This window comes from Mustela nigripes, chromosome 6, assembly GCF_022355385.1.
Source record: "Mustela nigripes isolate SB6536 chromosome 6, MUSNIG.SB6536, whole genome shotgun sequence".
Lineage (NCBI taxonomy): Eukaryota > Metazoa > Chordata > Mammalia > Carnivora > Mustelidae > Mustela > Mustela nigripes.
In genome coordinates, this window is record NC_081562.1 from 25,123,025 (window position 1) to 25,148,752 (window position 25,728).

The following is a 25,728-nucleotide window of genomic DNA, read 5'->3' on the forward strand; positions in this document are numbered from 1 at the left end:
GTTGTTTCCCCTGCTTGTGCAATTTCTCTCTCTGTCAAATAAATAAATAAAAATCTTAAAAAAAAAAAAGTTTCACTTCTTTTTAACTACTGCTGAGAAGTCAGAATTTACCAACATCACTTAGCAATCCAAGGAATGTGGTATTTTCTGGAAAAACACCCCATGACATTATTAGGTCAACTCAACGATGGATCTCAGATTTAAACTCAAGGCATTCCTTTTGTATGAAAAACTTAAACCCATATTCTTAAATTTTCTTAGAAATTTGCCTTAAATGTGTTTCTCCTGACTTGTCTCCAATAACTTGAGAAATCAAACCTGAGTCAGTACATCAGTTCTTAATTAAATATATTCAAACATACAATTTTAATGAAGTACAATTTTAAAGAAGACTTAACTTGTGAAGTCAGATGATACAGACAACTGAAAATTTAAGCAGAAGATCACAAATCAAACACCAACAAAAGACTGGCCCAAGGTATGCCAGATATGCAGGGTTTTAATGAAAGCTGAAAAAAAAATAAGAATTTTAGGTGTGATAACTGTTACCAAATCATTTACTACCATGACTTTCCTTACTTCAGGCAAAGAGTAAAAATATTGTCTTCAAGAGAGCCCCAAATAGCTTCTTTCATGGATTCTTACATTAAGTACTAGGTTTATCCTGGTAAAATAAACTATGGAAATGTTCATGTTAAAAGCTATTAGGATATTACTCCTAACAAGAATTATCCTGTCAAAATATCACTGTAAAATTTGGAAAGCACAATTACAAGCGTTGCATCCCAAAATATTTTTCCCAGAGAGTTTCTTTTGGAAGGAGGATGGCAACAATTAAAACTAGTCAAAAGCCTGATAATAGAAGGTGAAATATTCTTATAAAAGTAACAAACAAGAATACCTACTTAAAATTACATTGGCCTATTTGTTTTTATTTCCTAAGGTATTCATGGCAAGGAAAACAAAGTCCTAGACAGAGATTCTTAGATTTTTACTGCACATAAGCATCACCTAGGTCTCATTCCAAAATGACCAGCTAAGAATGGATTGGGAATATGGCCCCAAATCTGCAATATAAAAACAAGACCTCTAATTTATTCTAAGGTAGGTGCCCCGTAAAAACCCAAAAAAACAAAACAAAACAAAAAAACCAAAAACCTGAGAAACACTGACTTTTAGACTATTATAAGAGAAAACTAGGAATATTCACAGGGAAGGTAATATTTTATCTTAGAAGCTGTTTAAATGATGAAAGAAATTTTGAAAACTACACAAAAAAAGGTACTTCATTTAAAGTCCCAAGATCCTTATATCATGGTTTCAACAAGTAGAATTTTCATAGAATTAAGTTAACAACTAGTAAATAAAACAGATCACAGACTGGAAGATTAGGAATTCCTGATTAAAATCAGTCTTTTAAAATTAAAAAGTATCACCCCAGCACTGAATAAAACTGATAAAATATTATGAAGATATTTTCCCAAACTGCTATAATAAAAATAATACAGTAAAAGAATTAAAAGTTATTAAACTCTAGTTCTTTCTGTGTTAAGTTCACAGATTAAGAAAAAGATTACCAAGTTTTTCCATAATTGCCTCCTCTAAGTCCAAGGAGAAGAAGAGTTGGCAAACTAAGTAATTTATAAGGAAAATATTATTTACGAATATAATCGTCAGGCTCAAAACAAGATTTGTTTTTTCCTTGAAATTTAGCTAACCATTGCTAAGTGAGAAACTGGGCCCACCCTAAGATAATCCTAAGAGCTTAATTATGGATAAGTCCTAGAATTTTTGGCAATAGGCAGAATTACTTAGTGTTCAGAGGGTCTCTACTATTCATATAAAGCAGAACCAAGTTTTTCCTCAGGTTAAAAAATAAATTTCCCAAGATTACTGAAAAAATTAAATAAAAATCTCCTCAGTATACATAACTCTACTAAGTCAAAGGGCTAAGTTTACAGGAATCTAAATGTTTAACTCTGAAGACAATCTATATTCATTGTGTAATCTCCTTGGTAGGACAGCAGCAAAAATTACTACTCCTATACTCTTCCCAAGTAATGTCTATAAACTATGTCAGTGCATAAGGGCTATAGGTTTCAAGAAACAATATACTCCTGAAAATGTCACATTTTGAAAATGCAATCATTTAACACTGGACAATTTGGAAAGCAACCTCTTTTACGAGGTAGTTTGTTAATGAAGTATTAAGGAGACAAGGATGCTTTCCAGGAAGCAGACAGAATGTTTCCAGAATCTCAATAAAGTGGAGAGGGTATAGCCTCAGCAGCTCAAGTGACTGGCTTATGTTAGTGGCACCCAGTGATCTACAGGCAAACCTACACAAAGAACTTGCTGCAAAGTTGAGAATGGGGCCTTGAACCAAAGAGATCCCACTCTGACATCATTCCCTATTAGTTATAACACGAACAGAAGATAAACACAAAAAATAACTGAAAGGCTAATTTTTAAAACAGTACAATGTTTTTCTTTTCATGATTATTAGGACATCTTAAAATTAACTACCAAATACAGGTATGAACAAGGAAACGTAAGAAACATTTCACAATCCCAGTACTTTTGACACTACTTTTGAGTTCCAAACCCCAGTACACATTAATTGTATGAATTCAATTTTTTTTTTATTCAGAACCTGTATCTTTAAGACTGGTATAAACAAAAATAAAATACAAACAAGTTGTTATTAACATAATAGCTGCAGTTATTAACTGCGAGAATACAGTAAAAAGGAGTCATACTAAATGTTAATGTTCTTGCAACAGAATTATCCCAGTCATTTTAGCAAATTCTGGCAAGAAATGATAAATTTGTTTCTTATTAAAAGTACCTAAAGAATTCCCAAGATCGATCAGTTGTACTGCAAGTAGAACAGCAGTTTATTTGAAAGAGCCCTTACCTTTCTCTGACTTTCCTAAAAATTTGCCATTTACAGGTTAGCTACTATTTTCAGAGCAGTTGTTCAAACCAGGGTTCTTGCTGTAAATTCACATCTCAGCTTTATATATAGTAAACTTAACACTCGTTTTCCCTTTCCAGTGGATCACCTATCTAGTGTTGAAGCTAAAACACCTGCATAAAAGCAACAATTTAAAACCCTTCATGTAAATCTTGGTTCTTACTTCTCTTCTACCTCATTTTTATTTTCTTGTATTATTTGTTCTTCCTCCTCATCACCAAAAGTCTGTTCCTGCATGGTGGTAAAGGAGAGAGATCTAGCAGCCACTTCTGCAGCAAGACCAGCGGTGAAGGTAAAATCCGGTGACAGCTGGAGCCGGGCCAGCCTCTGCTTAATGGAGGGCTGTAATAAGTCCCTGGGAGCTGGAAGGGCAGTGGACAGGCTATCTACATCTGCCTGCTGACATTCCTCTTCACTCTCACATTGGTAACACACTCTTTCTTCAGCTCCTTGGAGGAAGACTTCATTTGCAGAATTGTCTTTATTTTTACCATCTAGAGGGTTTTCAGATAAATACTCAGTCCTACTACTTATTTCATTGTCAGCTGTGGAGGGTTTACTATTTTCCTCTTCAGTATCATTTTTACCAACTGTCCCCATATCTGAATCCACTGATGGTTCTGAATTACTTATGGGTTCCACTGGGTCTACAGGAGACAAGGATTTCAACACAGCTTCAAAGGAAAAAAAAAAAGAAAGAAAAAAAGAAAGAAAAGTAATAACTAAGGACCCAGCAATGATTTAAACTTTAATTTAAACTCCAGTAATTTTTTTCTTATAAAGAACAATAAATAAAAGCTAAATAAAACTTTCTAGTAAAATCTGTATGAATTTATAAATCCAGAACTTTTTATAAGAGATAGAATGCCTAAGAAATGAAATGAGATAGGGTAATGATGAAGAAATACCTCACACGTTCTCTTATTCAAAACATTAAAGCAGTGGTTCTCAAAGTGTGGTCCCAGACCAGCAGCATCAGTCATTACCACAAGGTTACTGGACAGAAATGCACACTTTCGGGCCCCACCCAGACCTACTGAAGGGGCACTGTGGGTGGGACCACCTGTATTGACAAGCCCTATGCTTGACTCTGATACACATTGAGGCTTGAGAACCATCTTATGAAAGAATAAGCAGAGTGATTTTTACTGATAATGTGTCAGTTAAAAGGCCTAAAGTCATCCAGATAATAATCACGATCGTCAGCACATATATATTTACAAGTTAAAACAGCATGGAAAAAAATATGCACATAATTCAACTTACTTGCCAACCTAATAAGACCCTGATGAAAGTAAAGCCATAACTTCTACACATTTTGAAATGTCACAGGAAAAATAGAAAACAAAACCTGGATTCAAAATCAACTATTGTACAAAGCATAATACATAAATATCATATCCATACGGCAGAAGTTGTCCTTTCAAGGAAAATGAAGATTTATTTAGCCCCTCTTGATGTTAGTAGGCAGTGGGTTGCTTGCTAGGCAGTCTCTCCTCCCAGTATGAGGGGTTAGTACAATACAATATATTAGGAAGCATGACGGAAGAAAAGAAAGTGCTTCTTGAAGATCTGGCGTTTATTTAAAAAATAATTTGTAAAAGGTGTCCATTTCCAAGAAACAGATCCCTAAGCTGCAGTAACTCCACTAGGGAAGCAGCAACAACAGAAAAAAATGGCCACAGCAGGTTCCAGTGTAGAATATCCCTCTCTAATTCCATTCGGACTTTACCCCTGTAGGCAGAGATGAAAACAACTCTGGAAGATGTACTGAAATTTTTCATGGAAAAAAGCATTTTATGGTATCAGCAGCTTTTTACTTATTTCCACAAACAAAATCAGCATTATTGCCCTTTCAAATGTAAACTACCAGAAGCACATACCTGAAAAAAGACACACATTTCTTTCATTATTATATCCTTGCCCATATTGTCAATAGGAGAATTTTAAAGCTATATGGAGAAAACACTAAGCAATAAAAAGGATACAGGTTTATATACAATGCTATTTGCAGTCTTCCCATACATTTTTAGTCCATAAATCTAGTTCTTAAAGAATGCAGCAATTAAATAGGGCAAAATAATCTGTACAACTGCAGGATCAGGTGTTAACCCTGCCGGAACGTAAGTCTCCGGGAGTACGAGGATTGTTGTCTCTTCGTCTATGCACTAGGGACACAGGAGTCAACAGTGCCTCAGGAACTACTTGTTGAATGAGTAATTGCTGACTGAACACTGTCGGGGATACTAAAGCCCCCACCGATTGTAATTTCATTACAGAGACAAAAACACTGGATGCATAGAAAACAAGAGTGCCTAAAACACAATCATCTCTGGTTCACGCAGGCCCAGCATATGAACAAACAGGCTGCAGGAATATCTTAACTGCTGCTCCTGGGAAGTTCTTAACCCGCTACATATGTCGCTGCTCAAGACTTCCTTCCAGTTCCCTCTAGTGTGCCTCCTGGTGTGAGGCTCTGTGGTGGTGGGAGAGTTATCAGGGAGAGGACGATTCAGGGATGAGCAACTGGGAGAAAGGGCAGCTTGGGGAGAAGATAGGATTCTTGATATAAAGAGATCAACAGGCATGTTTTTCTTTTATTAAGGTTTTTTTTTTTTTTTCCTTAAAAGTAAACTCCACCCCCAATGTGGGGCTTGAACTCATGATCCCAAGATGAAGAGTCGCATGCTCTACTGACTGAGCCAGCCAAGCACCCCAGCATGAATGTTTTTCATGAATAAAAACAATGTTTGTGGAACCACAGTCTAATTAGATAAATATAACCAGAGGAGGATATCTATATTAGAAAGAGTAGAAAATATAACTGGAAATGATAGACTTATTTTGACAGAGAGGCTTGAAACCAGGAATAAAAAGTTGAGATTTAATATGGTAGGAAAGGGAGAACCACCCTAGCTTTTAAAGCTAGAGAGCCACTATCAATGTACTACTGTTTCAGAAAAATCTGGAGGGAGTCTGCAAGGACAGAAGCTAGCTTAGATGCCATCTTCTAAGGGTAGCTTAGAAGAAAAAGGTATTGAAAACAGAAGTCTACTGGGGTGCCAGGCTGGCTCAGTCGGCAGAGCATGAGACTCTTGATCTTGAGGTCATGAGTTTGAGCCCCACATTGGGGGCAGAGTTTACATAATAAAAAAGAAAATGGAAGTCAGTTAAGAGACTATTACAATATATAAGCACAATCTAATAAGGACCTGGGCTATAAAGGGAGCCAATGGGAAGGATAAAATCAAGAAATGTGCACCTGGACAAGGGTGAATGGTAGGACTACTAAGAGAAGAAAGGAAAAAACCTGAGGAACTTTCTAGATGTACAGGTAATCTATAAACTTCTAGTGAAAAAGAGAACAGGAAAAGAAGGCAGGTGATTTTTTTTTAATAATCTTTTAAAAATAAACATATAATGTATTATTAGCCCCAGGGGTACAGGTCTGTGAAAGGAAGGCAGGTGATTTTGAGGCTCCGCATAAGTACTCTATAAAAGGGGAATCCCACTCTCTACTTAAGAGATCTACAGAAGTTAACTCACAACTAGGAATTAGCTAGTTTGATACTGTTAAGTATTAAGCTTCTCCTCATTCCTTCCCCTATTTCCCATGAACTCTGACTAAAAATAAGAAGAGCAGGAAACTTAATGGAGTTTAATGCTAATTGTCTGTACCGTATCCAAAAACACCTCCTCTTCTCCCATCTACTGAAGAGCTCAAAACAATTAAGGAACTTTAATGATGTAGCTAACTGGCCTAGGTCTTAATTCATTTCTTTCAATGGTGAACACAGAGTTATTAATTTGGGGCTTCATTGAGGTATTTATGATATCAACATGAAGAGAACAGAGTGTAGAATCTCAAATTCACTAAATTTGAAAATACTCTAATTTTTTCAATGCACCGCCCATTCCAAATAAAATTTAGTAAAACATCAAATACCTGATGAAAAAGTATGATTTCAAATTCCCAATTTGACTATATACCTATTCTTTTTTTGATCATATTGATCTGTGTTCACAAGAAAAAGTACTATACTTGCTGACAAATCCCTAAAATTAAAGCTATAGGAATTATATAGCTAAAATAAACCCCTACATTAAAAATAACCTTTTACTCTGATGTCAGCTTACCGTGATCACTAAATAGAAGTTGCTTCCATTTCTGCCTTTCGGCCTCTGATGCTTTAAATCCCAGCACAGATTTTAGTTCTTGGAGTACCCTCTTGGATTCTTCATGCTCACGCTTCTGTCTCTCTCTGTCTTCTTGAGACAAGTAATAAAAATCATCCTTTCTGAAATCACTGTCCATATCTATATCATCTACATAAGCTTCTAATTCCTGAAAATGAATACAAGAAAAAGCACTTTACTCCGAGCAGACAATTTTCTAGTAGCATTCATTAACTTGTACCTACCCATCTCCAAGATTAAAAAATGATGAAGACTCTTGGCACAGGTCACTAAAGCAAAGGTGGGCAAACAGAGCAAATATATTACTATTACTATAGATAAACTGAAGTCTTAAAAAAACTTAACAGTTGATACTAAAAGGGATTATGGAAAAGAAAGTTTAATAACTTCAATCATTATTTTTCTGCTCTGATATCATTCTATAGATCTAGTCAAGATTAAGATTAGTTATTAGCTCTGCAAAACCAATCAAAATTAGAAAGGCTGGTAGTTTGGGGGATGTGTCAGGTATGTTAAGTCTTTTTGTGGTAGATATCTGTGGTTCTTTCTGACTTCCCAGGGAGTTTGAACCTCATCTTACGGTTCTTCTTAACACTGAGGAACAGATTAGGATCCTTGCTTCCCAGCCTCCTTGCGGTTATAGGTCAGGCAAATAACTTGGGATCCTCTAATCAAATGTACATGGATCATGTCTGACCCAGAAGTTTGTTACAAGGGAAGCAGGCATCTTAAGGAATCTATTCTGGTAAGCATGGTGACAGGTCAAGTTTCTAGAGATAGAGGTTCTAAAGGGAGTTTTTATTATCCAGTGACAATGTCTGCAGCTAATGACTGGGCAGTGATGTTGCTGGAAAGGGAGAAGTTCTTTTGAGTGATTCTGGATGTTTATACCAGCCTGGTCCAAACCTACGTGGTCCTCAGAAATATTCTGTCCGTCATGTACTTTTTAAAAAATTTTTTGTTCGTTGGGGCACCTGGTTGGCTCAGTCAGTTAAGCATCTGACTTTTGGTTTCAGCTCAGTCTCCGGGTGGTGAGGCTAAGCTCTTATGGACTCTGTACTTAGTGGGGAGTCTGCTTGGGATACTCTTCCTCTGTCCCTCCCCGTGTTTGCGTGCTTTCTCTAGTAATAAAATAAAGTAAAATCAAATCTTCAAAATCCCTTGTGTATTAACAGTAAACAGAATTGGTCTCCTTTTGCAATTAAGAACTGAGTAGACAATATGACCAAAGGAAAAGTAGTTTTCCTTAAGATAAGCAAAAGAAATCTTTGTCAGTATCTAATGAAATCATTAAAAAATTGTTTCCTTAAAGTGAGGTATACTATACATGCTGCCAAATGCACAAATCTCAAAGTGTACAGGACTTTTATGTATGCGCACAGACTGGTAACCGCTAGTCAACATTTCCAGCATCCCAGAAGGTACCTTTACCAATGCGCTAATTCTTAATGTGTTTAATCACCTACGTATCTAAGAAATAGTAAGGTATAAATAACATAAATTCGCTGGTAGATTCAGTGGATTGAGTTAAAGGCACTAAGAAAAAATGATCTGACATAAGTTCAATACATTGTGTTGTAATTTTAAAGCTCATCACGAACATAAATTTAACAACTTGGTCAAAAATCATCCATGCCACTTACAGAGAAAGATAGGCAACCTTTATATGTGAAACTCTTCTTTAGGGGGGAAAAACCATTTTCACTGTTACCTGCTCCTCAGGGATTGGATCTTTGTCAGCAATGTGTAGAGTAGGCTGCATCAAAGGTACCACAGTACAACGCGGATTTTCACATACTATCTCAGGCTTGCCTTAAAAAGCAACAGGCCACATGGAAATGAGTGAACATCTAACTAAACAATGTTCTTAATACTAGTATTTTGCCAATTTCATAGTCCAACTTGTGATTATAACTTCTAATTTATAAAAAAAATTAAGGATGTTAAAGTTAACAGTAACCGCAGCAGATTTATAATTTAAGTTAAATTAAACTCTTGGAGGAGTAACTTTTCTCTCCCTTCTTCATCTCACCATAGTATCTGGCATACAACAGGTATTCTATAAATCAATTTTTGTTCGTGGCACAGGAGCACTCTCAAGACATGCCACCATTCATCCCCACAAAAAATAAACTTCAATCCTGCACTTCTCTTATATTATTTCTATTCTCAGAAGTTAGAATTGGAAATGAGTTTCATAAGTAATAGCTTGAAAAGATGACCCAGGTGTGAACTTTAATACTTAATATTGGTGTTTGTTTTCTAACCACAGGGTTACTTAGTCTCCTATCTAGTTCTCTGCTTTTCACCATTCTCTCTCTACTTAAAAAGAAGTAGGGTTTAAGCATCTAGATTTTTACCTTTCAAGAGTAACGATAGATAACTGGTTGGGACCAGGGTTGGGGGGGAGACTCCTGGCTGTCAAGGCCTGATGTGGACTAAGCACACTTGACTGGACTGGGAAGGACTCTTAGCAGGTCTGTGTCAACAGCAATGTGGCTTAGGGGACAGCTGATATTGTCAGGCAACTGCTTACATACAAGGGATTGAATAAATAAGTAAAAATAGAAGATAACGAGAGCCAAGTTTCTCATAATCAGAAAAGAGAGGTACAAGTAAGGAGAAGGACAGAAGAACTCTGTAGGACTGGGACTGAATTAGAGGTATTGGTGTGAACCCACGGCATGTGACATATATGGACAGACAGATACAGAAATAGATCTGTGTAAATGTACATATGTGTGTACATTTACACAGATCTATTTCACAACCTTGTATGTTGGGAATTGGTAAAAACAGTAATGCCGCAGAGGCTATGAGCATACTTGGCAGTCACATCTTGGTTTCTAAGTACCACTTTCCCACTAAAGGACTGAGGGCTTCTTGGACACATGGCTGATGTTAGGGGTGGGGGCAAGGAAAGTATGAAGATATAAAGAAGTGATCAAAGGAAGAATGATCGTGGCACAAACCATCCTGAATGGGTTCCCTCTGATTAAACTCTGGACAATTTGAGCAACAAAATAATAATACTAACAAATTATGATCTACAGAATAAGAATCCATATATCCATATTGATATAAATAAGTGGAAAGGGGGCTGTTTTGCCTCACAATAGAAGGCTGGCTAGTAAGTGTAAAAGGAAAAGTGGATTAGAAAATTACCATTTGGTAACAATCACAGTATCTAATTCAAACAAGAACTACTAAACTGGTGGATCCCAAAACTAGTGGGTGAAAAAACTAAGCTATTTTATTTTATTCACTTAGAAAATTCACTCTTTCTGGTATCTAATTTTATAAGATTAGACAGATCAGAGTCATATAACCACCACTACCACCACAACCAAGATAAAGAACAGCTCCCACACCTCAAAACATTGACTTGTGCTGCCTCTTTATAACCTATTCCTCCCTTCATATCCAACGCCTAGAAAACATAGGCTGCCTGTTGTTCCTATGAAATCACACTGTTTTAAGAATGTCATTTAAACGGAATCACAGACTATGTAGTATTTGACTCGGGCTTCTTTTGAGTAACACAATGCATTAGAGATTCCTCCATCGTAATGATGGATCAGTAGTTTATTTCTTTTTTATTGCTGAGTAGTATTCCATGTGGATGGATAGAAGAGTTTATCCATTCATCAGCTGAAGGACACTTGGACTGCCTCTAGTTTTTAGTGATTATGAATAAAGCCACTATAAACATTTGTTTATAGGTTAAAGTGAACATTACGTTTTTGTATCTCTTGAGTAGATCTCTGAAATGATACTAGTGGGACATATGGAACATATATGTTCCAATATAGTGGGAATAAACTTATATAACCTCAGAGTATTTTTTTAAATAACATGCTTATATTTAAAACAAGAAAGGCTAAAGCAGAATTAAGAACATAAAAGCTTAATGCCGTGTGTGATCTGGATCTGGGCATATAAGATTACTGTTGGATCAATCAGTGAAATTAGAATGGGAACTGTGGATTCGAGAGCACTGTTGTGTCAGTGGTCATGGCCTGATTTTGGTGGTATATTGTAGGTATGTAGGAGAATGTCCATTTTCAAAAATGCAAACACAAGATTTAGGGGCAAGGGGTCTCATGTCTGCATCTTACTGGTTCAGAATAATACCACTGGAAGAATTTATAGACAGATACACACAGAGGTAAGGCAAATGTGGTAAAATGTCAATGACTGAGGAATATGGGTAAAGAAAGATACTTTGAACTATTCTCATGATATTTCTGTAGTTCTGAAATAACCTAAAAAGAGCAACAGCTAAGTAGAGCACCTGCTTCTTAAAAAAATCATACATTTTATTCAAAGTCCCATTGCCATGGCCACTATGAGCATTTTAGTGAGAAAGTTTGCAAATGACTTATATCTTAATTTGTATCATTTTCACTTACAAGCAAAAGCCACATATGCAGAATATTATGGCCTATCACCTGCCCAATGTTTTGGAGATAGTTTAACAATCATGCTTAAGTGACTAAAATTCAACATCTGAGTATGCTAAGGGCAGGAATAAATGGAATGCATCTCTAAACACCCAGTGGTCTTCTGAGTGTTTCCACTTAAAGAAAATGTACTCAAGAAACTAATATTACACTGTATGTTAACTAATTGGAATTTAAATAAAAACTTGAAAAGAAAAAGCCTGCCCAAAAAAGCCTGAAAAAGAGAAAAAGCTCTAGACTTAAGTCATATCAAAAAGTTTAACATGCATAAATGTTTGCATATATCAAAAATCCTTAGCAAATTTACCCTTTGAAGAAAAAAATTACTTGCCATATGTATTTTAGATGTAAAGGAAATCTATTGGTGATATATCAGCAATTAGCATGTTAACATTTCCTTTGAAGAAAGTTAACTTTCACTACATACTTATTCAGCTTCTTAAACACATTAAAGTATTACAGAACTAGCTGTAAATAAAATAGTGACTAACAAGATGATAAAGCACTGATCATCTTAGGCAGCAATACAATTTCTACACACAAATATAATTTTCAAAAAGGCCCAGGGGACAAACATGGTATTGGTTTATAGCACAAAATTTAAAAATATGCCAAATATTTACAATGAATTAGTGAAATGAGTAAAAACTAATATAAAATCTGGGTCAAATGAAAGCAGTTTTGTGGAAAATTTGAAGACTACCCTTTGCCCAGCGATATAAGGCATTCCAATGTCACCATTAAATACTGGCATTTAACACATCTCAGACCCTGGTATACTATTTCTGAAGGCTTGACGTATTCTACCTTAAAAGCAAGGTCAATTTCTGGCCCCTAACTATCAAGCTCATTATTACACTAACTAGAAATGGGTTTCTGGAAGTTCTAATAACGGAATAATACTATTTAAATCTATCCCTTCATTAAGTTTTTTAAGAAGGAGGCATAGGATCCAGAGAACTTCCAAATCATATTCACTTATTGTTCGTAAAATAAGAGCCAGACTTTATATTCAGTGTCAATTTGTATGTATAGGTTCAACTTTTCTTTTAGTAAACTAAAGTTTTGTTAAGTCACTTACATCATAGAGATAAGAAATCCACCTAACAAAATCTTACTGGAGGAGAGTAAGAATGTCTGATAAATGTGTACAAAGGAAAGCTCTCATTGGTACCTTTTCTATCTGTGTTTCTTCGGAGCAATCGATCCACTTGAGAAATGGCCTCTTCCCAGCAATTGTTGCTTGCCTGAACATGGGGCTGAATCAGCTTTAACTTCTGTTCTAGGATTTGATAAGATTCTGATACTAGTTCCTGTGTTTCTTTAGTACAAACAAGCTTTTCAAGTTCATCTTCAAGAATTATTACCCTAAGTAATAAAGAAAAACAGAAACAGATTTCTAAAATATTAAATGGAAAATGTCTAATTCACAAGGCCTATTTAAGAAATCAGCTTATAAGATGAAAAGTGTTTTGGAGATGGAAAGGGTGATGGTCGCCAACAATGTCTATGTACCTAATGTCATTTAACTGTATGACAAAAAATGGCTAAATGGTAAATTTAATGTTACGTGCATTTTACCACAATGTTTTCAAAAGCTCATAAAGGACATCACCTATTTATCCAACAATATTTCTTTTAAATATATGAGGCTTTTATGAGCTTAAAAGATAAATGAAGCTCATTTCATCCTTAACAGGAACCATAACTGAATCAGGGAAATTAGGCATATCTATGTAAGCATAATGTCATAACATATAAAGTTATAACAACATTTTATTTCCATTTTACAGATGAGGAATTAGGTCCAGGGAGTTGAAACTTGCCTAGCGTTAGACAGCTGGCAAGCTTTAAGTCCGGGCTGAATCTAAGCCCAAGAGTGTAATACCACAGAAAGATATAGACTGTGTTACAAGAATTCAGAAGAGGAGAAAAGTTGCTACTAGCTATGGGTACAGAGAGGGAACAACTGAGAAAAAGGTACTTTTGAGGAAGTACTGAAGGATGGACAAAATGTGAACATGTACAAAAGATAAGGAAGGTCATTCTAAACGGTACATGGGAAAAGGCATTCATGCAGTTTGTTTGGACTGTATAAAGGAGAGAGAAACAGAGAGAGAAAGGCAGACTATCATCAGGTTATAGCAAATCCTCTCAACAGAATGTTTCCTACAGACTTTAGTCCATGCTGCTATACTCTGAAACCAGTAAAGATGTGCAATTAGCGAAAGCACATACATGCCTCAGATACATTATTTTGATAGTGAGCCCTCTAGAGGCAGCGGGAACAAAGTGTTATTCTCTAGTGTACACAACTGGGAAGAACAAGGGACGAGTGAGGAGGAGGAGTGAAACACAAAACAGATGTTTAGATAACACTTTTAAAATTGTGTACAGTGGTGCTATAGAGCAAATCAGATATGGCTTGTGACTGGTATACTCTGTCTGAAAGATGACATATAGGACCATATACAGAAGATTCCATTTTTAAACAGGCGACATCCTTCCCATGCAAAGTCCATACCCTCTGCCAAGGCACCAAGCCCCTTTTTCATGTCCATCCAGTGTAGTCTCTTTCTTCCCTGAGCCATCTTCCCTTACTCTAATGCATTCTATTAAGTCCTGTGTAGTTCTGATTCTATTGCCAAAAATTAATTTTTAAAAAGATTTTATTTATTTATTTATTTGAGAGAGAGAGAGAGAGAGAGAGAGACAGTAAGAGTAAGAGAGGGAAAACAAGCAGGGGAAGTGGGACAGGGAGAAGCAAGCTTCCCACCAGGCAGGCCTGATGTGGGGCTTGATCCCAGGACCCTGGGATCATGACCTGAGCTGAAGGCAGTCACTTAATGACTGAGCCACTCAGGCACCCTGAAAAATTCTTTAGAGACTCTGGCTTTGCCCAATACAACCTTCCCACTGAAATGTTTTCTCTGACATTCACCCAACCTTTGTTGTCCCTTCTAGCAGAGATTGCCTTATCTCCCATATTCCCTGTGGGAGACAGGACTGAGTCAGGCTAGCATTCATTTATCTGTTTTCTGAGAACCACCGCTAGAGACCACTGGAACATCCCTGCCTCACAGCTCCTCAATTTCCACCCATGCCGTAGCTTTTATAGCCGCCTTATATACCGCAGACAGATGGGTAAAAATTTATTTTCTCAAAATGTTTTTCCTATCTTAATTTCTTGTTCATCATATCTTCCTTACTTCACTGAACTAGCCCTTTGATTTTAAGAAGACGTCAAATGCTTTTCACCTGTTTTTGTTGTTTGTTTTTATCTTACAAAACTGAGTTCTGACCTTCCTATTCTACTTCTTGCCTGGTATACAGGGTCAGGTCCATCAACTAAGATCTTATCAATTCATTAAATTCCATGACTTTTCTGATTACCAACACAACAGGAACCCAGCCCATTCATTTGATCCTGTCCTGTAAGTATATGTTACAGAAAAATGTCACTGGAATGACTGGATGCTACATTTGATCAAGGCAGAGTACCAATAACACCATGCAAAGTAAAAAATGAACAAATATAGGGGTGCCTGGGTGGCTCAGTTGGTTTAGCAACTGCCTTCAGCTCAAGTCATGATCCTGGAGTTCGGAGATCAAGTCCCGCATCTGGCTCCCAGCTCCATCGGGAGTCTGCTTCTCCCTCTAACCTTCTCCCCTCTCATGCTCTCTCTCAAATAAATAAAATCTCAAAAAAAACCTTTAACAAATATAGTCTATGGACCCTGACCTTTAATATTCAACTTGGGCCAAAAAGTTTGTCCTCTGTTGAGAAAATGTCCAAATCTGCTTTAATTTATTTTAAAAAATTATAATATATTATTCTTCTACTGAATATAACAATACCTCTTATAACTTGCTGTTCCAGTGCTGGCAGATATTTTGCTCAGATTGCAGGGTCCAGTTAAGAGCCCTACTTAAAGAAGAGTTAGTTAAAACAAGCTCAATCTTTGTAAACATCTCCATTTCAGCTCTCAAAGAGAATGAACACCTGCTTTTGACCTATGTTTCTAGGTTTTCTGTTGAAATCAGACAAAGTGAAAACCGTAAATGATTCCCCCAAATTATAGTACCTACAAATCATTCTCCATTCCTCACGCCGTATGTCTCAATTTTGCTGCTTCTTTCTAGCTAAGACACAAGCCAGCAACCACAATGGCTGATCATGGAGACATCTTCTTATTTGGCTTCAAAACTTACTCATTTAGTAACGCTTTCAGATGGAGCTGTAAGCTGCGTACTGCTGTGTGAACATTATTCAGTTCTCTTGACTTCTGCTGAGTTTTCGATAAACGCTGGGGTACTGACTGGTGCTGAGTTTCAAAGTACCGATAAAACTCATAGCTGCGCTTAAGCTCTTCCAAGCAGGCAGAATGAGCATGAGGTAGACCTTGAGTCACATCAGATAAAATACGATGAGGCAAAAGTGCTGGAGTCAGTAAGGGCCCAGGAGGTGAATTAGCTGTAGAAAGTAATAGGGCTAACCGTCTGAAGAACTCTGAACTCTGTGCCACCCAGAGTTGAAACAAAACCTAAAAAGGAAAAGGAACTACATCAATTCAAAAAAAAAAATTGGTCAAAATTCAAAACAAACTACAAATTTGTTTATCTTAACTTCTGGTTAAATTTCTTACTTTATCATAAGATATGAATATAGGTGAGCTTGAACTAATCCTGAAGATTAGTCAAGAATGTCAGATCAAATTATGTAGTCATGGCATGTTGGAACTTCTAGTACGAATATAACATGTAACACCAGTATATACTTTTATTTTTTTTTAAAGATTTTATCTACTTATTTGAAAGACGGAGATCACAAGTAGGCAGAAAGGCAGGCAGAGAGAGAGGAAGGGAAGCAGGCTCCCCACTGAGCAGAAAGCCCGATGTGGGGCTTGATCCCAGGACCCTGGGATCATGACCTGAGCTGAAGGCAGAGGCTTTAACCCACTGAGCCACCCAGGCGCCCCACTAGTATATACTTTAGAACAATTCTATCCCGGAAAAGAAGTGTTGATAACAAGATACATCTATCAGAAGTGAATATTCCTTGATGAATTACTTGAACATTTTACACAAAGTAGAAAAGGAGAAAGCAGGAATAATGGACCTACAGAAGTCCAAAGAAATGAGTCAGTGATACATCCAGAATTTAGGGTTCAAAATTATACCATTTTCAGCCTATGAAATAGCTAAGAGATAACATAAAAATCAGTCTAGAGTATTCATACTTGAAGGGTTGGCATGAAAAACTGCAAAACCCATTCTTGAGATACAAAGAATCAACAAAGGATTTCTCTATATGTAGTCCTGTTCAACATAGGGACTATGAGGACAATATCCCACAAATAAACAAATACATGAGGAAGCAATCTAATATGAGAGTTAGCAGACAACAAAAAGATAATTGAATACTTTGGATAATTCTGATTTCAATTTTTCATAACCATGAAAGTGGACATTACTCAGACTGCTTTATAAAATGAACTTTAAGTTATACAGATAATGATTTAAGATAATTTAATATAAACCCCTCTTACTACTAACTTATTTTTTAAAATTGAGCAAGGTCAAATTTCTAAACTGCTAAATACACACTGTCTAGGAATTCTTGAATTTATATAAGCAGCTGACCTCACAAGTCTTCTTATTTAACCATTAAATTTTGGGACCACAATGATTTTCTTTAGTCCTTCATTTGATCATTCAGCATATTCTTGGGCACCTAGATGTGCCAGGCACTGTTCTAGGTGCTGATGATACACCAGAATATAAAAGTGAAAAAAATCCCTTTCTTTCTTTCTTTCTTTTTTTTTTTAAGATTTTATTTATCTCTACAGAGACAGAGAGAGAGACAGTGAGAGTAGGATCACGAGCAGGGGGAGTGGGAGGGGGGGAAGCAGGCTCCTGCCAAACAGGGACCCTGATGCAGGGCTGGATCCCAGGACCCTGGGATTATGACCTGAGCCAAAGGCAGATACTTAATGACTGAGTCACCCAGGTGCCCCCTTTTTAAAAAAAGATTTTACTTATTTATTTGACAGGCAGAGATCACAAGTAGGCAGAGAGGCAGGCAGAGAGAGAGAGAGAGAGAGGAGGAGGAGGAAGCAGGCTCCCTGCTGAGCAGAGAGCCCGATGCGGAGCTCGATCCCAAGACCCTGGGATCATGACCTGAGCCAAAGGCAGATGTTTAACAAATGAGCCACCCAGGTGCCCCTAAAAGTCCCTTTCTTACTGGAACTTCTATTCGGGTGGCAGGGGGAGCAAAAGATTCTAACAAGTAAAAGACAGTTTCTCGGCTGATGAGTTATGAGAAAAAATACAGCAGAGAAGGGGAATAGTGAATGCATGTTTATGTGTGTATACCTGGGGGTTAGAAAAGGGAAAGGCAGAAGGAGGGAAAGATGGGGTGGCCAGGAATGTTTCTAACCAAGTGTCATCTAGAAGGAATTGAGCCATGGGATTACCATCAGGGAAGAGAATTACAGGGAGCAGGGGGGGTTCAAGTACAAAGTCCTGTAGTGGGAATATATAGTACTTGGCACATCTGAAGAACAGCAAGGTCAGTGGGGCTGGTACAGTAAGTAAGGGACAGCATGGTAAGCGATGAAGTCCCTGAAATAACTGGCTTTTACTCTAAGAAAAATGGGGAGCCACTGAAGGATTCTCAGCAGAAGAGTTCTATGATCTCAGTCATGCTCCAGTCAGAAGGATACTAAAATAATCCAGCTGGAAGTTAATGGTAGCTTATATGACAGTGGTTAGTAGTTAAGAGGTGAGCAGTAGTGAGACTCTGGATATACAAGAACACAGAACCAACAGAATCTCTTAATAGATTGTTTATGAGAGGAAAAGTGTTATCTAAGATGATTCCAGAGTTTTGGACCACAGCAACTGAAAGAATCTAGTTGGCAGAGCTTACCACCACTTTTAAAAAGACTACTTATTGAATCACCGCCATATTCTCTGATTAAACCAAAACTAAGAAATATGCATTCCCCCCCCCCCCCCCATTTGCTGTTTGGATAGGAAAGTGGCTCTGGTTAACCATCGCTTATGGGCAAACAGGAAATTCTGATTTAAAGCATTTTCACAAAATGTGGATTTATTTTTTAAAGCAGGAAATACACTATTTTATAATGATGAAAAAACTAGTTAAAAATGTGAAAAAGGAAAAAGAGAGACAAGGACTCTATACTAAATATTTTTAGTATTTAGGGCACAGTGAGGAGGTAGCTTTTCTTTCCAAAGGTACATCACTTGCTCAGTTTTCCTGACAGAAGATATGTGAACACTAAAATCTAAATCCAAAGGATATTTTCTTTATAGGACACGATGAAAATCACAAAGGAAAACAAAAGGCACTGATATATTTGTAAACCACCTTTCACTACATTTTTAAAAAAAGCTTTAATTAATGTTGCTCTTTAGAGAGAGAAATTTCCTTTAAATTTAACTTACTTTTAACTTAAAATTTCCTTTAAAATTTAACTTACAAAATCCATTTTTAAATTCTTTATCTGGGTACAATGGCAATAATAAAAGGTGGCAAACATAATTTTTGAACATCACAGAAATTTTCAGTGGTTTATAAACTCCAGAGACATCAAGATAAAGCTTCTTGCAGAGGTTGGTACCTCTGCAATCCTGGTAATAACACAACACAATCATTGAGTTTGGTTATAGATTACTTATGTGTTAAGATAAAGCAAAAGTCAAAGAACTAAAGTTAGTCTAATTTGTAAAACAACTTCATTGAGCAAAAAGGATTTAGCTACAACTAGCATCTTTCACAGAAGTAGAATTACTGATTCAAAGAACATGATTTTTAAGGCTTTTTGTATGTCAAATTGCATTTTTTAAAAAAGAAGATTTTATTTATTTGCGAGAAAGTGAGCATGAGTTGGCGGGGTGGAGTGAGAGGCAGAAGAAGACTCCCCACTGAGCACGGAGCCCAACACGGGGCTAATCCTGGGACCCCGAGATGATGATCCGAGCCAAAGTCAGATGCTTCACTGACTGAGCCACCCAGGCGCCCCTTTGTTAAATGGCATTCTGAACAACTTTAGGGAACTAAAGTAAGTAAGTAAGAAAATTATCACAGCAGCCTGTGAGGGCTACAATGAAGATGGTAGGAAGGGCTATAGAATGGATGGTTTTAAACATTTTCAAGGTCAAACAGACATAAGAATCTACAGACAAACTGGATACAAGGGATAAAAGCTCAGATAAGAAGGCTGGTATCCAGGTTTCTAGCTTAGTAAGTTGCGTGGTGCCACTTATTGATATGGGTTAGAATGAGGGTAAGAATAAGTCAAGAAAAATTTCAAGTAACAGTAAAGATTAAAAAAAAAAACAAAAGAATTAGAACATTTATGTGACTCTGGACATTTTAAAGATGTAGAGACTGATGCAGTCTCAAAACAAAAATGGATCTTGGTATCTATGCTGTCAACTACACTTGCACCGATTTCATGGTATCAGGTGAAGTTCTGAAGATTAGAAACTAAGAAACATCTAAGTGGAGTTTGCTAAATACTGAAAAAGAATCTAAAGACTCACTATTTAAAACCACTACTAGAATCTCACCAAACACATGGTTTTTGTAACTTGCTTTATTTTGTTTCTTCCATCTTACAATTTTTCTACCATCCATTCCAAAGAATGTACCATAAATCATTATCAATCTTATATTACTGAACTTCTGTTTCCAATATTTGCTGTTTGGGGAATATCATGAACATACTTTGAGTATATTCTGATTACTCAGATAAATCTTTAAGCTTAAGATTACTGAAGAGTACATACCTTTCTGAAGACTGGTATTAACTGCTCAAATGAACGAATTTGTACTATTACTAGTATGTGAGGTCTCTCTGCTCATAGATAATAAATATTATCAACTTTTAATATCCTTGGCAAAATGTCTACTTACTACTAATGAGACCGAAAGTTTTATCATATTTATTGGCCATTTCTATCCCTTCCTTTGTGCAGCCAGTCCATGCACCCGCCCTATCTTGTCTAGGTTTTACACACCATAGTGCTCTTTACTATGTAGAGAGAATTATATCTACTTTTGTTAAAAACCATTGCAATTCTTTTCACTTAGAAGTTTCTTTTTTTTTAGAAGTTTAATTCTTATATAGTCAAATATATTCTTTTTTTATTTTTTATTTTTATTAACATATATTATTTGCCCCAGGGGTACAGGTCTGTGAATCACCAGGCTTACACATTTCACAGCACTCACCATAGCACGTACCCTCCCCAATGTCCATAACGCAGCCATACTACCTCTACCCCTACCCGCCAGCAACCCTCAGTTTGTTTTGTGAGATTAAGAGTCTCTTATGGTTTGTCTCCCTCCCAATCCCATCTTGTTTCATTTTTTTTCCTTCTCTTCCCCCACAACCCCCTGCCCTGCCTCTCAAAATCCTTACAGCAGAGAGATCATATGATAATTGTCTTTCTCTGATTGGTCAAATACATTCTTTTATGCATATTTTTCCAAGGGAAGATATAGATCTTTTAAGTTCTTTATCCAAGTTTGTTAAAACAAGTAGTCATAAAATCATTCATATTTAATGTAAATTCACTTATCTATAAACTCTGACTTAAGGCGAGAAAATCTTATAGTAAGAATTTTAAGTATTTTTGATATCAAAATATAAATATCTCCTCATTCAATCTTAACAATGCTCTCAACTTTTAAAGACAGCTTCCCCAGCATCAAGAAGGCTACTATGATGATGTTATTCAGCAAACAATAAAAAGGAACAAGTGGACCATTTATGTTCATACAGCACAAGTGCAATCCAAGAGTATCTAGCTTTTGCTCAGCCCTTTCGTTGCACAGATAGAGTACCTTCAAAGCAGGGAGGCTGAAGCCATCTGTGAGGTTATGTGCTTCCTCTTCTGAAATTTGCTCTTCACTAAGTCCCAGGCCCAGCTCCTTAAAAGGCACCACACAGATGTAGTTGGTTACATTGTCACTCTCAGAGTTCAGGGGGTAGGTTAAATTAGGTTAAGGCAATCAACAAAGCCTTTCATTAAAAAATATAAAGGGTACAGTGAAACCATCCAAAATTACCTTTACTAATCTTTATTCTGAACTTTGAGTGGAGGTGATGAATGTCCATTAAAAAAAAAATCTTAAAATCTACTATTTTGGGGCATCTGGGTGGCTTAGCAGTTAAGCATCTGCCTTTGGCTCAGGTCATGATCCCAGGGTCCTAGAATCAACCCTCACATCAGGCTCTCTGCTCAGCGGGAAGCCAGCTTCTCCCTCTCCCACCTCCTCTGCTTGTGTTCCCTCTCTAGTTCTCTCTCTGTCAAATAAATAAGTAAAATCTTGAAAAAAAAAAATCTATTAACATACCTCAGGTATCTTATAGGATACTTGTGAATAAAGTATCTTTATCTTTATATCTATCTAAAGAATTAAAAGTTCAACTCTTCACAAGTGCTAAAGTACTAACTTAATTATTTTTGACAAGTACCCTTTGAAACTGTGTTATGTACTTTATCGTATCATGGCTCAGTACCACAGTAAAGAGATCTCTCTTCCTCCCAGTGTGCACACTGCAGAACATCATTAGCACTAAGCCTGTTCTATCTCAAGTAGTTCGACACAGACTACCGTTCTGTTTCTGCTTTCCTCTTCCTCGGGGGCATCTATCAATTTACTATGAGATTTTATTCCCCCGTCAATAGTTTTTGTTTTGTTTTTTAATATAAGGGGTAAGGGAGGGACAGAGGGAGAAAGAATCTTAAGTAGACTCCAAGGCTCGACACCCAGCATGGAGCCTGATGTGGGGCCTGATCTAACCCTAGGATCATGACCTGAGCCGAAATCAAGAGTCAGATGCTGAACCAACTGAGGCACCCCCCCCTTCAACAGTTTTTGTAAAGACTTATTTCCATATAATTCATGATACTGAACTATTTTTGTATTTCCAGCGTACTCTTATCTGCTCAAACATAGAATAGTATTTTAATATAGTGCTATAGTCAATCTATATATATTCTATTCAAGTATTTTGTATCTCCATCTGTGAATCTGGCCTAGTTTTAATTCTTTATAATTTGTGTTTTGGTATTGCAATTATAGAAACTTCATAAATAAAATGAAGTAGGGGAGGCTTTCTAGCCTTTTCTATGGTCTAAAATAGTTTTTTGGAAAATTATAAAACCATCTGGGCCTGATAGTTAAAATTTTTTTATTCATTTCATTTTTGAACATGTAATATATCCACAGGATCAAAATTCACAAGATATAAAAAGCCCATAAGGTATTAAGAGGTATAGTAAAAACTACTTCCTACCCCCTGTCCCTTAGTCACATCATTCCCCTAGCCAAAGGCGAAAGCAATCACTGTTATTAGTGTCCCTCAAGATATTTTTGTGCATCTTTCAAGATACTTTATGCAAAAATAAAAGCAAATCCAAATATAAATGTGTATGTGTGGATATATGTATATATGTACAATGAACACACTCATTTATTCCCTATATATATCTCCCACATATATCTATAGTCTTACACACACACACACACACACACACACACACACACAATCCCTGTTATGCACAAATGGAAGCATAGTGTAAAGAGTGCTCTGTACACTTCCTTTTTTTTCAACATGATTTGGATATCATTCCACAGTAGTACATCAAGAACTTTATCATTTTTTATAGCTGCAAATTTTCCATTGTTTACCTATAACCAGTTGTGTTGTTTTTTAAATGGAGTATTTTTTAATCATATACCTAATCTCTTTTAAGTTTTTTAATTCTTCCTAGGTCAGTTTTGAATATTTGTATTTTGAAAAGAAATTATCCATTTCCTTCCACATTTTCAAAGTTGCTGTCACAAAGTTGTATGTATTATCTCGTTATAATTATTTTAATTTCTTCCATATCTATGGTTACAGCTCTGTTCCGATTACTAATTTTATATATTTCTCCTCTTTTTACTTTGATCAGACACGTGAGGGCTTATACTTATTGGTCTTTTCAAGGAAATAGTTGTTGGCTTCTTTTTTATTTTAGTTCCCTATGGTTTTTGTGTGGTAAATATGTTCTGGTCTCTGCCTACCTCTGAATCTTATCCCATACTTCCCAACTTACTCTGCTCTAGTCATGATGGCTGTCTTGCATTATATGCTCCAATCACGCTAAAATAATTCCTGCCACAGATCTTTACACTCCCTGCTCCATCAGACTGGAACAAGATCTTTCCCCTCATTCAAATATCATATTAAATGTTAACTCTTTAGGAAGGCCTGATTGTAGGAGACTATGATCCAATCGAAAGCCATAGCCCACCAATCACTCTCTATCCTACTCAACTGGGGTTTTTTGCTTTGTAACAGATATGCAAAAATCTCATCTGTTCACTTTATATTTATTATCTCATTCACTAGAAGGCAAGAGCCATGAGTACAAGGATCTTGTCTGTCTTGTTCACTGCTAGGTTTCTATTATACAAAAAAATGACTGGCATAGGAAACTCATAAATTTGCCATCATTGTTAAGCTATTCCTTCTCACTCCCTTAACCCTCACTGAACTGTAAGTACGCTGAGGCAGGGACCATGCCTATTCCGTGTACCATCATAAACCCAGGGGCTGGCATATTGCTTGGCACTGAGTTTATTCTCAATAAATATTAACTGAATGAGTAGCTACTTGAAGTTCACATGCCACACTACCATATCCCTATTTCTTTCAGTATCTTTGCTTCATTCTACTTGGAATGCAGACTATTATTATCCTCAAGGCCAATTCATTGAAAGCATTCTCTGACCCTGCTGGCCAAGTACATTGTCCTGCTATGCTGGAAGGCACCCTGGGCACTTGTATTATGAATACCAGTTTATCTACTGAATATACTAAAAGTCTTTAAAAGTAGGTTATATAAGTTTTTACTCTATCTTTGTAACACATAGCAGGCAGGTATTTAGGCAGAGGGGAAACTGAATGGACAAGTTCATGACTAAAATTTCCAAAGTAGTACAATTTGGTACAGTTAAAAAATATATAGAGAGAAAGATTTCAAGTCATTAGTCCTAGAGTTAAGACACAATTTCACCTCTTACTAGTTATGTCACATCAAACAAATCACACAAAGTGGAGAGTTTACTTAGTTTTCCTCCTAAAATGAAGACAAGAAGATCTACCTGTAAGGGTATATATAAAGATATATTCAAGCACTTCAAGCATTATATTTATCAGTGCTATAGCATCCAAAATACTGAAGGTACATGTAGTATTTTTGCATTCCATTTACTCATAATTTAAATGACCTATAAATCTTAACTGAAATAAAGACCGTATACACCTTTATTTCCTGATTAACAGAACTAATTTCCTGATGTAGTAAAGTGAAGTGACAGACTTACTGCCCTGCAGTCCAAGTGTTTATTATATACAAGACACTGTCTAAGCACTTCAGATGCACTAACTCATTTGATGTCAACAAAAACAGAGTCAGGAAGAGTATTTTGTTACTGCCCCCCCCTTTTTTTTTTTGGTCAGAGAGAGGGAGCACAGGCAGACAGAGTGGCAGGGAGAGGCAGAGGGAGAAGCAGGCTTCCCGTGGAGCAAGGAGCATGATGCAGGACTCAATCCCAAGACGCTGGGATCGTGACCAGAGCTGAAGGCAGCCGCTCAACCAACTGAGCCACCCAGGCGTCCCTGTTACTGCCATTTTAAAAATGAATAAAGCAAGGTACAGAAAGTTGAGAAACTTGCTTAAGGTCACCTAGGCAGTAAGTGATACAGCCAAAATTTAAACTTAGCCAATCTGACTTGAGAGCCTCTGTTTATTTGAAAGGGGAAGGATTTCCTGTTACCAGTTTATTTCCATGTCGTGACGCAAATTTGTCCGGTCCAGCAGCTTTTAAAAATGTCAGACCTAGCAAAGCCAGATTCTTCTGACTTTATTCTTTGGACCAGTAATGGTAGGGCCTTCAAGTTTTTTCCTTGTTGAAACTGAGCCACATGGGACCAGAAAAACTTTCTTCCTGTCTGTTATTGTTATTCCCCCTAGAATGCATTTCCAGTTTTAAAACAGAAA

At 36.7% G+C, this 25,728-nt stretch overlaps 1 protein-coding gene across 5 annotated transcripts in view; it reads right to left on the reverse strand.

The window, feature by feature from the left end:
* Positions 1-2,462: 2,462 nt before the first annotated feature.
* Positions 2,463-25,728, reverse strand: part of VEZT (vezatin, adherens junctions transmembrane protein) — a 65,624-nt gene continuing 42,358 nt past the window's right edge. For 3 of the 5 annotated variants that reach the window (XM_059402327.1, XM_059402328.1, XM_059402332.1), the window contains 6 exons: positions 21,515-21,662; positions 15,850-16,181; positions 12,812-13,005; positions 8,886-8,986; positions 7,115-7,322; positions 2,463-3,651 (listed from right to left, as the gene is read on the reverse strand). In XM_059402327.1, coding sequence (XP_059258310.1) covers positions 3,137-3,651; positions 7,115-7,322; positions 8,886-8,986; positions 12,812-13,005; positions 15,850-16,181; positions 21,515-21,662 — 1,498 coding nt within the window. In that variant the 3' untranslated portion in view covers positions 2,463-3,136. Of the gene's footprint in view, positions 3,652-3,692; positions 4,712-7,114; positions 7,323-8,885; positions 8,987-12,811; positions 13,006-15,849; positions 16,182-21,514; positions 21,663-25,728 lie in introns of those variants that run through there. The other 2 variants (XM_059402329.1, XM_059402331.1) reach the window with 2 other exon arrangements.